This window comes from Camelus ferus, chromosome 9 (assembly GCF_009834535.1).
Source record: "Camelus ferus isolate YT-003-E chromosome 9, BCGSAC_Cfer_1.0, whole genome shotgun sequence".
Lineage (NCBI taxonomy): Eukaryota > Metazoa > Chordata > Mammalia > Artiodactyla > Camelidae > Camelus > Camelus ferus.
Window position 1 is genome coordinate 77,267,263 of NC_045704.1, and position 12,690 is coordinate 77,279,952.

General features: G+C 37.0%; 1 protein-coding gene across 1 annotated transcript in view; it reads left to right on the forward strand.

The window, feature by feature from the left end:
• The first annotated feature begins 579 nt into the window (after positions 1-579).
• Positions 580-12,690, forward strand: part of GPSM2 (G protein signaling modulator 2) — a 48,541-nt gene continuing 36,430 nt past the window's right edge. The window contains 2 exon segments of the mRNA XM_032487239.1: positions 580-729; positions 10,635-10,939. Coding sequence (XP_032343130.1) covers positions 10,884-10,939 — 56 coding nt within the window. The 5' untranslated portion in view covers positions 580-729; positions 10,635-10,883.

Here is a 12,690-nt window from a genome sequence, read left to right on the forward strand (position 1 = left end):
GTTCAGACTTTCACACGGGTCCCTCTGTTCCTTTCACAGAGACCTCTTTTTCTTAAACATCCTGCAAATGCCGCTGGGAGATTCATTCTCCAGGCCGGGACCAAGACTTCAGGGCAGGCGGGGCTTGTTTGGGATGCCCATCTTTTAAAAGGGTCTAGGTTAGACCATCTCTGAAGGACTCTTTCTGGACAGTATTTATCGCCCCGTCCTTCAGTGTGTGAAGAAGAAACAGGAGGGCAGGAAAGCAACTCAATTCGGTGGCTGAGGACAGACCCCGGGGCAGCGGAGGACCAAGTGCCCCAGGGTCCCCCCGAGTCTGGCACGCACACGCCAGCCCGTCCTGGACAGCGGAGGCCCGTGCGGATCGCCTCGCCCCGCCCCGCCTCCCGCGCCGGCCATTGGCGAGTCCGAAAGACGCGGGGCGTCGTCCGTTTGAATGGGAGCGCCCGCAGCTGGGGCGCAGGCGCAGAGGAGGGGCGTGGCAGCGGGCGGGCGGCGCCGCAGGGCCCTTGAGTGGCGGCTGACGCGCGGCGGACACCGGGAGAGCCCGGAGCTCTGGCCCACGTGACCTCTGGGGGGCGGGGGGTGCGCGCCGGCCTCCAGCAGTGCCTCTGCCGCGGACCCGCCGCGGGGAGGAGGGGCCGCAGTCACCGGCCCGTCGCCGAGGCGGCAGCTGCTGCAGCTTCGCCGCGTCCGCCGCGCTCCCCAGACTCGCCGGCCCGTGGGGAGGTGAGTTCGGAGGGGCGTTTGTGGGCGCCCGGCGGAGGGAGGCGACGGGGAGGGGGCGTGTGTGGGGGTCGGGGGCGGGCTCTGTATCCACGGTCTGGGGGCGACCTCCTTTGTTCCGGGAGGGAGGCGGGGGGGTGGTCGCGGGGGCCGGCGTCGAGAAACCAGAAACTCGGAGTGAAGAGCAGCCCGCTCCAGTTCGAGCGCTTAGTTGCTTTCAGGTTGGAGATTTTAAAATGAGAGTAAATCTTAAGAGCTTCATTGCTTATAGCTTTTTTTTTTAATAAAAAAGTATGATAGAACACAACGACTTCTCATGTATTCTGAGTGTAAGAAACAAACAGTAGGTTAAAAATCCGAAACCCTGTGGAATTAATTAAATCCGAGGCAGATCGCGTTCGCGTGTGGTCGTGAGTTTGCTGTCTTAAAGCGGGCAGTCTTTGTCAGACACCTGCACTTACCATTTTGAAATTCATGAACTTTGAGGCACCAACTGGTCGATTTACCGTAGAAATGGGTAGTTGCTGCAGAAGGTTTTCGCAAACGTGGAATGTTAAGAAAGCCCTTTCCTGAAAACCTATAGAATATCTTCGAATAGTAACAGACAGAAAATTTGTCCTTTCCTTGTATCAGTGATAACCAGTGAGCTCATTTTAACTGGTATCATTTGAACTCGCAAAGAAAACGAGTAGGGATGGAAATTTTATTTTCCTTAATGCATAATTTAACCCTCTTGTGGAGTTAAACGAAGTAGATTCTTGGCTTTCCTTTCGGTCGGCTTGTATCGGAGTCTGGTGGCGTGTATAGGAAGCTGAATTTTCAAGCTGCCACTTTAGAAGGGTGCACAGAAGATTTGCGGCCTGATAACCACCAATGTGATTACCTGATAAATTCCACTTTTGCTTTTCTTGTCGTTATTCAGAAAGCATCTTTGGTTAATTGTCAGTAAGCAACGTTAAAAAGGGAGGATCGCTGTTGGTTGACGCGTGTGTGTGTGTGTCTGGGGTAGTCTCATACCTGCTCTTCTTTACGCATTACCATGGATTCCGTCTGGCAAACTCTTTCTCAGGCCATTATTTATAATATAAGGAGTGGAGCAGATACAATGTAAAAAGTTGTGTGTTACTGGTGTAGAGGCATTCCCTCCAAATCCTCTTTGGCTAGATAAGCAGTTTGGTTGTATTTCCTTCTGTTATTAAACCAGACAGTGTTACAAATACTAAATTTTAATATAAATCTCAGACTTGGTACTAGGCTAATTAAAGCAAAGGTGGGATTTAGTAGTTTTTTTAATGGCCTTGTTCTTAAGCATAAACTATTTCTAAGATTTACCTAAAAGATAAAAATTTGGTAATTAGTCCTCTGAAATTTTAAAATTGAAAACCTGACATAGATTAAGACTAGTATTCAAGTTGATTCTAATAGACATGTTCTTTTTTATAATAACAATAGCAATTATCATTATTACTACCATACTGAGTACTTTTGTTAAGTATCAGAGCCAGGCACTGAGGTGCTTTTTATAAATCATATCTCTAATCATCATCATGACACATGTTGGATGGATATCGTTATGCCCAAACCAGCACTGAGAATTTAACTAGCTCAAGATCGTATAACTAATAAGTCACTGTGCTGAGATTCAGACCATGGCCTGATCCCAAAGCACATGCTGAATTGCTTCAGTGTGTTTGTTTAAATCTCCTCCAGTTCTTTGGATTCCATTTGTAGAGACATAATCCTACTTTTTAGATGCCTGTATGTGCTGTGCTGTTTTGTCATGAACTATGCATAGATATTTCAACCCTTCTTTCAAGACAGCTGTCTTCCTATAGTACTTTATAAATCACATAACACTTTCAGTATCCCTTTTATCATCTGTATAAAAACAGTAAAAAATTAAGAGTGAGACTTTCCTGAGTTATTTAGCTGAATATGAATATATCCTTTAGCGTAGAGCAGAAACGTATTAAAATCTGGTTTTCTCGCTGTTACAGGATTCTTTGCTGCTTCGTAGTTCTCTTCTTCTTCCCAGGCAAGAAATCCAGAAAGTTTGCTAGACATCGATTATGTGCAAAGCAATTTGCTTTGAGTTGTGAGATGAGGAAAGAAGGCTTCCTATTCAGTAGTGGTTTCTGGAGTTTTAGCAGTGACTTTCATCTGTCCTGTCCTGCCCTATATGTTGCTGCCAGTTTATCTTCCTAACACACAGATCTGACTTTGCTATTCCTTTGTTGAAAAAATTCCAAGGTTCCTCTTTATCTGAATGCAAGGCCAAGTACTGCTTCAGCCACATGCATAGAGTCCCTCACAATTTAGTGCCTTCTTAGATTTCTCTTTCCTACTCCTAACCCACCTGGGCCCACTTTCTCTGCATCCCCACCTCCTTGCTTTTGCTCAAGCCATTTCCCATGATTGGAGTGCCTTTTCTTGATTAGCCTAATAAGATTTACCCATCCTTCAAGGCTCAGTACAGATGTCCTCGCTTCCACAAAGCTTTCCTTGGTCCTTTTTAGAGTGATTCTTCTCATGTGGTCTCATAACATTACTGAATTGAGCAGAAACATTTTTCCACAGAATGGTGATAACTTTTGGAAGGAGAAAACAGTGTATTTTCCTATGAAGGGTTCGAAATTCAAACTCTCTAGGGATTTTTTTTTAAAGGCCTTTATTATCCTTTTGCATTTGGGATTTATTTCTGCTTAAAAGTGTACTTGAAACCAGTTTTGCCATTTCAAAATTCTTCTGTTAAGATGACTGATACATTGTCATTTACTAACTCAAGAACAATGCTCAGTAGAAAGGACCAATTCTTTTCTCCTTCATTATTGTTTCCCATACATATATTAATTGATTTAAGCTGATGGCTTAAACCAACATTGGTAGCAATAAAGGGCTGTGGGTCATATTTTCTGGTGACTTGGTGACCACTGTTTCTCAAAGTTGTGTTCTCCCCATTGCTTACTAATAAGTATTTCTCTTTTTTTTCTGACAGTAATTTCCTCATAAGATTATGTTTATTTTGAATTTACTTCTTTGAGCTCCTATTAATAACATCATGTTTATCCAATAATTTGTTTCTTTGTTAACAAAAGATTACTGATTGGAAAGGGCGAGGACTAATACATATATTTTGGTTTGAATTTTTGTGTTTTTTTTGGAAATTGGGCTTAGTGTATGTTGGTGTTTTTAGATTGCAAACATTTTCTTGTGAGCTCCTGGCCTCATAATCTGTGTAGTCATTTGGAATGTACTGGAAATATAATTGAGGTTGATTAAAATTTAGAATTTAAAAAAAAACTATCATTGTGTGTCTTTTGTAACCTTGATGTTAAAATACGGTATATATCCAATTTTATGTGTTTATAATAATTAACTAAAAATCACCTTTCTTATGTGTCTAATTGAAACTCTTCCAAAAGGTTATTAATTTTACTATTGGATTAAAAGGACAATCTTTGTTTAAAATTGTTTTATAGGAGGGAAAATCAACATTACTTGTAAACTTTGAGCTTCAGTTTGAGGAGAAATAAAACTAATATGGAGAAAAATACAAATTTTATTCTAATGAACATATGTAAGACCTTTTCCCTTTAGTTGGACATATTTATACTCTTAAAATAAGTAAGTAGTCTTGTCGGAGTAGGACTTTTGTTTTATTAATTGCTTAGCAGGGGAAAAAGGTAACCAAGATTAAAGATGTTGCATAAAAGTAATCTTCCTTTTGGCCTTGAAATTTTTAAGCAACTGCTTCATCCTCTGTTGAATTATTGTAATCACTAAGGACTGTAATTTCATACCAGCAGTTTTAATGATTAGTATAGTAACGGGCATAATTCAGATTGGCTCCATGTGTAATCTAAAAACAGCCCCTTTCTGGTTTATCACCTTCCCCAGGAAAATACTCAACTTCTTTCCAATTTATCATGGGCTGCCAAACCCTAAGATACTAAGAGACTACCATGCAGTAATGATTATCTTGGTAGCGCTTTGTGAGAGAGCTTTGGAAACTCCTGTTGAACTACAAACATTCAGCATGTCTCATTGAGGTAGACTCGTGCGCTTGGTCCTTTCTCACTGTTTAACAGCAGTACTAAGATGAAGGCTTGAAATATTCAAATCTCTTTCTTCTAGATTACATTTTCTTTTAGTATTTATCTAATTTGAAATTGCATATGTGGCTTTTATTAAGTATTTTGGTTATCTAGGAAACATAGTCTTTGACGTCCTTTTAGCTTTATGTGATGGATTAAAAATATAAGTACTTTACTCTTCACCGAAAAAGGAAGTTTACCTAGAGTTGTTTAGAATGGTGAGCTGTTTGGTGTAAACATTCAAAAACATGAAAAGGAATTCTTATTTTATATTGTTTTGGGGTTACACTACTCTGAAATGGTTGCATTCATTATTTTACCTTTTCAGTATCCACAGCTCCTGACCTGAAGTTCTTTCTTTCTTTCTTTCTTTTTTAAATCTGCCAAGAATAAATATGAGAGTTTAAAATTAATAGTGCCTTTACTTTGCATGTATTTGCTGGTTTTCCAAATGACCTAGGAGGATTCATTTCAAATGCACATGGGAACCCTTCTGACTGGTGTTGTGACTTTAAGATACAGATTTACTTGGAATCTGGAACCATTATTCTAATCTATCCTTTGAATTTATTCAATTTATTTAGCTGTTCCATAGTCACAAACAACTTATTAGAAGAACTTTATAATAAAACGTGTTTAGTTAGTAGTTACACTGTTAGTTACACTTGTTTTCTAACCTAACTTGGCCTAACATTTTACAGACTTATATGTATTGTTGCAGACCTAAAGATTAAGAATAAATTAAGATATAACCTTAATTGGAGTGCATACTTTAGGATTATATATTTACTAAAGGAAAACTTTACTGATACAGTTGTTACAGAATAATCTGTAGTAAATTCTCATTTCTCCAGAATGATAGAAATTGGAGCAATCTGCTTTACTCGGCACTATGATTGTTTATTTTATTAATTTGGGATCATGTAAAGTAATTTACATTTGGTATGTATGACAGTTATCAGTACTAAAACTATGTTCAGCACTGTAGATATAGATAGATACACACGCATATCATCTTGAGTTATCTTTAGTTCATAGTATTATGCAATAGTTTGATTATATTATTGGTTTAGAGATTGTGTTGAATAAAGAATCAGAACTTTTATGCATTGCTTTTTTCTCCCATTGCAGTGTCTCTTTAATTTTGTCACTGACATCGCAGTTTTTGACATTTATATCATTGTACTTTAAAACTTTTTTAGTTTTAAAGATGTGCAAAAATTAAGAATTATCAGTCACTCCCTCTCTCCCCACTCCATCCTTCCCCATTTATCAGATTTTGTCTGATTTCAGGTTATCTCAAGCTCAATATCTTTGTTTCTTTCAGCCATTATTTCTGAAGATAGCATTTTTACCAAGTACAAGTTTAATATGAGTATTCCATTTTTCCCTCTCTAAACTATCACTCTTGCAATCCAATTTGTCAGTCACTGCGCATTGCTCCTGTTCACCCTGTCCTCAAAACTGGAAGTCTCATAAGTTCTCTGTCCTTGCTTGACCTTTGCCTCTCATATCTAGTCAATGGGCACTGTTTTCAATTTTCTGTAAGTACTCAGCCAGATTACTTAATCAAGTACCCAGACATTTTTGGTCCTATTCTCTTGTTCTGAACACTAGTTTTCCACATTAGTCTTATATTCTGATGTCTGCCTGCCACACTAAAATCATGCTCTGAACTCTCTGTTGGACTTTACTACAGCGTCTGCTTTTTTATACTCTTATATTCTTCTATGTAAACTTCCTGGTTTTACCTTCCTACTTTTGATTTTGCATGTATTGTTCCTTATACTTGCCATATTGTTTCCACTGTATCTTTCAGGTAAAATGCAGTTAGAAATAGATGTTTGGATTAGGTGACAGGACATATTTAGTCCATCTACAAATAAATTAGTGTCTACCTACAGGTACATAATTTGGCAGAAAATAACCAGTTTACCTAGGGTAGTTACTTGAGTTTATTTTAGAAGTGGATGTGTTGGCATCTTACTTTGCTACCCCCATTAGTACTGTGATGTGTATTTGTTACTATAACCTGTACCCTGAATTCTAATATAAAATAACTTTATTTTAAGTATGTTCTTGATTCTTCCTTAATATTTATGCCAGCTCCAGTTGACAAAGGGCTACTGTATCTGACTTGAAACATTACAACTGAGAGGGATTTGGGTAATTTGAGCATTGTACCTTAGAGGAAGTTAATAGGATAAGAGAAGTTTAAAGAATTTAGATTATCTAACCTGGAGGCAAGAAAAGTAAGTTATATTTATAATCTGATAGTGTTACCAGTTTATAGATACACTAAATGAAAAAATCAGACCAAAGGTAACTGGCGCTTAAGTTGTAGTCAGGAATAGATAGTTTGGATAAATTGAAACAAAGACAAAAGAAACACAGTGGACCCTTGAATAATGTGCGGGTTAGGGGTGCTGACCTCCCGCACAGTGGAAAATCCACGTATAATTTTACAGTTGGTCCCCCATATCTGTAGTTTTGCATCTGCAGATTCAACCAACATGTAGATCATGTAGTACTGTAGTACATATTTATTGAAAAAATTCCCCGCATATGTGGACTGTGGAGTTCAACCCCATTCAAGGGTCAGCTGTAGTTGTAACTGTCTATCCCCTGTTTCCCAGTCACCTAGTTTGAAGATAACTTTACTGCCAGTGGAGTAAAGCAGGGCTAGGTTTTATTGTTTACTCTGATTACATACCTTGGACAGTGTCTGGAAGTCCACCTAGGTGTGTACCGGGAGTCTGCCTATTTTGATTTCCTAATCAGATAATTAAATGTGAGGCAATCAGAGTTATGCACTAGTTGATCTTTCTGTGTGCTTTTATCAGTTTCTAGGGTATGGAAAATGATTATTGCTTTCTTTTTATCTATAGTCAGACCAAAAGATGCTGTGAGCCAACAGCTTTGTTAGCAGAGAAGTTTTTTAAAACCTGGGAGATGCTATTAAGGGTACATGTGTTCCTTGCAGATTATTATTTATTTAAGTTCTAGTGGGGACTTGAAGACTTCTTAATATTCTTTCAAACCTATAATTTCCATTCCATTTCCTGGTCCTGTCATTAAATTTTCTTATCTTAATGAACAATTCATAATTTAATATCTGTTGCAAATGTTATTAGTGTTACACTAGTAATATATAAACTATGTGTTAAATATGCAGTGGGTTTGTTAACTCCATGTGGAACATGAATGAACACATTGTTACTAAGTTGGTTAGAGAGTTTTTGTAGTGTGACTCACTGAATCAAGAATTGCTTGTTTGTTTAGTGAAGAATTGTAAGATAAGAAATGCTGCTTAATTGTTAGGGAGATTGAAATTTAAGAATGACTTGAGGAGGGTACTGTTCTTTTGAAAAAAGTAAGACCATATTCTAAATTGTCCTTGGTAAAATGGTGGATAGCATTCTGTCTTGCTTGTTTTAAGTTTTTTTTTAATGGTTCTGTGTGCAGTCCTAATCAAGTAAGGTATTTTGCAGCTCCATTTATATCCATTTGTTAATTTAATTACATGCTTACATTTTAATAAGTATGAAGTTAACATTTTTTTAAGTGACTGATGAATTTTTAGATTTTATTATGATATGGCTGAAAAAATGTTTCAATTAAATTATAATTTAACTTAATTTTAAGTTAATTCTAATACCTCACCTCCTGCCCATATTATAAATAAGAACCTAAACCTCAAAGTGGTAGTGAAAGCCACTTTGGTTGACAGTTGAGTTGTTGTGTGATTTAGATGCACTTTGGAGCTGTTGCTGTGAATATCTACACTAATACCCTTAATGCTTTCTGGGGAAAAAGAGGCATGATGGAATTCTGAACAAAAGAAAAAAAGATTTGTTGGATTAATAACTGCTACCTATCTTTTCATCCTTTCTTAAGATACTACTTCCTTTGCTGGCCAAAGGAGGGGTCAAGAGGGATAATATTTTGTGTTTCTTATGTGCCAAACTGGTTGTTAACATGAAAACCTTGTTTCCTCTAGGAATCTTGTCAGGATTCCCAAGGCTGATGCTCGCCACTTCCCACTGTCCTCCTTCTGCCTGCTCTGTTCCCCACTAACCTCTGTCTAAGTGTATTTTGTGGGTGTGCATTATTCAGAGTTTGGTTTGTTTTATAGCTGAAATCCTTAAAAGGATGTTATGTGGAAGAGGAATTAGGCTTTATTGGATGGCAGCAGAAGGAAGAAATGGGTAGAAATGGAAAAATTGCTCAAAGTACGGAACAACTTTCTTGAAACTTTTTGAAAAGGATTATTCAAAATTAGGATTAGCTTCCTTATGACCTTTCTGGGAATGTTGTAATATGTGGTACTAACTGACCTGTGGGGTTGTTTATAACACTGAGATTCCCCGACTATATATATATATATATAAAATACACACACACACACACACACACACACACACCCTTAATCTTACCCTTACTTATCTCTCTCAACTATTACCTTAAAGGTTATATTTTATATATGATGATATGCATTTCTCTGTGATATATTTGGGTATGGATTCATTTTTATTTATCCCACTTAGGACTTAGTGTGCTTCTTCAATCTGCTAATTAATAGTCTGTCTTCAATTCTGAAAAATTCTCAGTCTTTATACTGAACATTTTGCCTTTGTTCCTCTTTCTGTTTTTCCTTCTGGTACTGTAGTTAGACCTGTGTTAAAGCCTTTCATTTTGTCTTCCTTTTCTTTAAACTGTTCTTTAGTATTTTCCATCTCTTTATCTATTTGTGTATGTCTTTATCTATTTGTGTAATTTCTTCAGATATTCTTCTAATTCACTCATTCTCTTTTTAGTTTATCTGTTGTCCTGTTTAACCAGTATATTGAGTTATTAACTACAGCATTCATAGCAATACTTCTAATAGTAGCAAAAAAAATCCAAAATATTACAGTCCAAAGGTCCATCAACAGTAGAATGAAAAATACATTTGGTATAGGACAGAATATGATACAGCAATAAAAATATGCAAATTGCAGCTGTGTGCAACAAGCAAGATGAATCTCAGAAAGAATATTGAGCAAAAACATACAAAATTAAACAATATATTATTTAAGACTATACAGACATTTGTGGCAAAGTTATAAAGACAAGCAAGGGAATAATGAACACAATTCAGTTTAGAGATCACCGTAGAGGGGAAAGGAAGGTGATGTGTTAGGCTGAGGCACCCAGGAGACTTCAAAGGCAGTGATGATGTTCTTTATTCTATCAAAGTGGGTGGTGGTATATAACTGTTTGTTGGGTCATTCTACTATACACATATTCCCTAAATTTCTTTTGTACTTACTCAGTGGAAACATTTAAAATACTTTAAAGAGTTTAAATAGAATATACATTGAGAGCAAATGAATATAAGATAATCTAATTATCAGCACAAATATCTTCTTTGAAGAAATAAATTTACAGTTAGAATTGACTTGTTCAGATGAATTATTGAATTTTCATTTTAATTGTTAATAGTAGTTTTTAAAATCAAGTATTATAATTTTGTTTTAAGATACTAATATCATACAAATTCGTCTATATTTGTTTATAATAGGAAATATTACATAAAATTACTGTATTTCAAACCGGTTTTTAAAATTAAACTACGGTTCTCCAATAAATACCATGCATTCACATTCTCAGTTAGAAGCCCTCTGAGTGGTGAGCCCCCTGAGGTTTTTCTCCCATAATTGCCATGACAGCAGTCTGTGGAGTTAGTTGTGTGATCATGTAGAGCTTGGAATTACTTTAGGTTATTCTTTGAAAGTAGGACTTCAAGCAAAGCATCTTGTATTCCTTTTGCAGAAATGTTGCTGAAGTGCTGCTGAAAGGGCCAGAGATGCAAGGATTTGGGACACATTTTGAACCTCTATGCTGTCTGACATTGACCTCCTTTCATTATTAATAAAGAAGAAGCAGGAGCTTAGGGTGTATTAACACCAACTCATTAATATACTAACCGGACAATGTTCTGCAGCAATTCTACGTTGTAAAGAACTGAATTGGCACAAAATAAAATAATTTCATATTATACTCAGCTTATAATATGACTTGATGGAGGAAAACTTGATAAGCATGAGGGAAGACCATTCTTTTCATGTTCGTTACAGGTAAGACTACTGCTTTCTTAGTGGGTAATTTTTAATCCTTATTTAAACATGTATTTAAATTAACTATGATCGTTTCAGATTTAAATTTGAAAATATTAAAAATATATCAGCCATAGTAACTTATAAACAGTGTTTTCTTTTTGTTGTGGTTGTTGTATGCTTTTATATCCTTTCTATAGGAAGATGGTAGTAGAGCCCAATTATATACTATAGTTTATTTATCAATGTTCTGTGGGAGAGTTTATGAATAGTTACTGTGTATTTTGTTACTTCTTATATAATGCAAATATAAAAGTAAAATATTTCTCAGTCTTTGAAGGTAAAAGATGGAGTTTGTAATGTGGTCAGCTGGAATGAGCTGATTTTTGTGTTATATTTTTTAAATGGTGATCTTTTATAAATGAGCTTTAAAAAATGAGTATTAATGTTGGAATGAGTGAGTACTTTCTAAACATGATAAACTAATAGTTTAATATTTAGTAATAAATTATTAATGACATTTTTGGTGCATTTAGGAACAGCAAGAATACCTGCATCATCATTATTTAACATTTATTTGGAAGTTCTGGGTCATTGTACTGAAGTGTAAAATAAACAAGTATTAAAATGGAAAACCTATAATTACTAGTAAGGTGATTAGATACTAATAGACTGTTTATCAAACTTGTTATAAGTTAATATTAAATAAACATCAGAACTTGTAGCATTGAATAGTATTCAAATCTCTAATGAGTGAAGGCATTTGCTGCCAAATTTTAGATGTCTTACACACGTTTAGGGAATAGTGAGGAGATTTATTGTCCTTTGGAGCAGATGGTTCTGTTAGAGCATGGTGCCAAGGAAGTTTATATAGGTAAGCTGAGGGCATTTCCATTAAAAATTTAAGTTTCAAATAAAATAAAATGGAAGACATTCACCATAATTAAAATGATCCTTAAATAGAAATGCTCTCACTCTATCTTTTTGGGCATAGTTCTAGGAACCTGGGAGTTACTGTATGTACTTTCTTCCCTTCTCACTATTCTGTGTCCAGTGTGAGGTCTTGCCAGTTTTATCTCCTAAATGTTGCTCAGATTCATCTTTCCATCTAGATCCTCCCCACCACTGCTGCAGTTCAGGCCCCTGTGGTCTTCTCTAGACTCCCTCCATTCTCCATTCTGCAGGGCTCAGTCTAAAAACCCAGTTAATCATGCAGCCTCTGCTTGACCCTGTGGGGGCTCCTAGTCGCCTGTAGGGCAGAGCCAAGCTTAACACAGTACACAAGATCTTCCATTATCTGGCCTCTCCCTATTCCTTCTTTCTTCCTTCCAGTTCTTACCTTGCACTTTGAGCTGTGGTTCCCTGTACGTGTCTCAGTGCCTTTGCTCATGCTACATCCTATGACTTGAATGCCCCTCCCACTTTCTTTGTTTAGCCAATTCTACCCAGTATCTAAGATTCAGCTCAGAAATGTTCTCCTCCTGGAAACCATTTCTAAACTCCATAGTTCAGCTGTGTGCCCTCCGTGTGTTCACATATCCTGTGCATATCTTTTTCTTAGCACCAACTTGTATTTGTCTGTCTCCTCCTCCCTTGCCACACCCTTCTTTGGCCATTAGCTCTCTTGGAGCAGCCATGATGCCCAGCATTTTGTCTGGCTCCCAGTCTACATTTGATAGAATGTCCATTGAACTTCATTGGACATAACCACCAGATGAACCTAGTAAGATGTTCATCTGTCTTGCTAAAAACATTTTCAAGAGTAGTATACT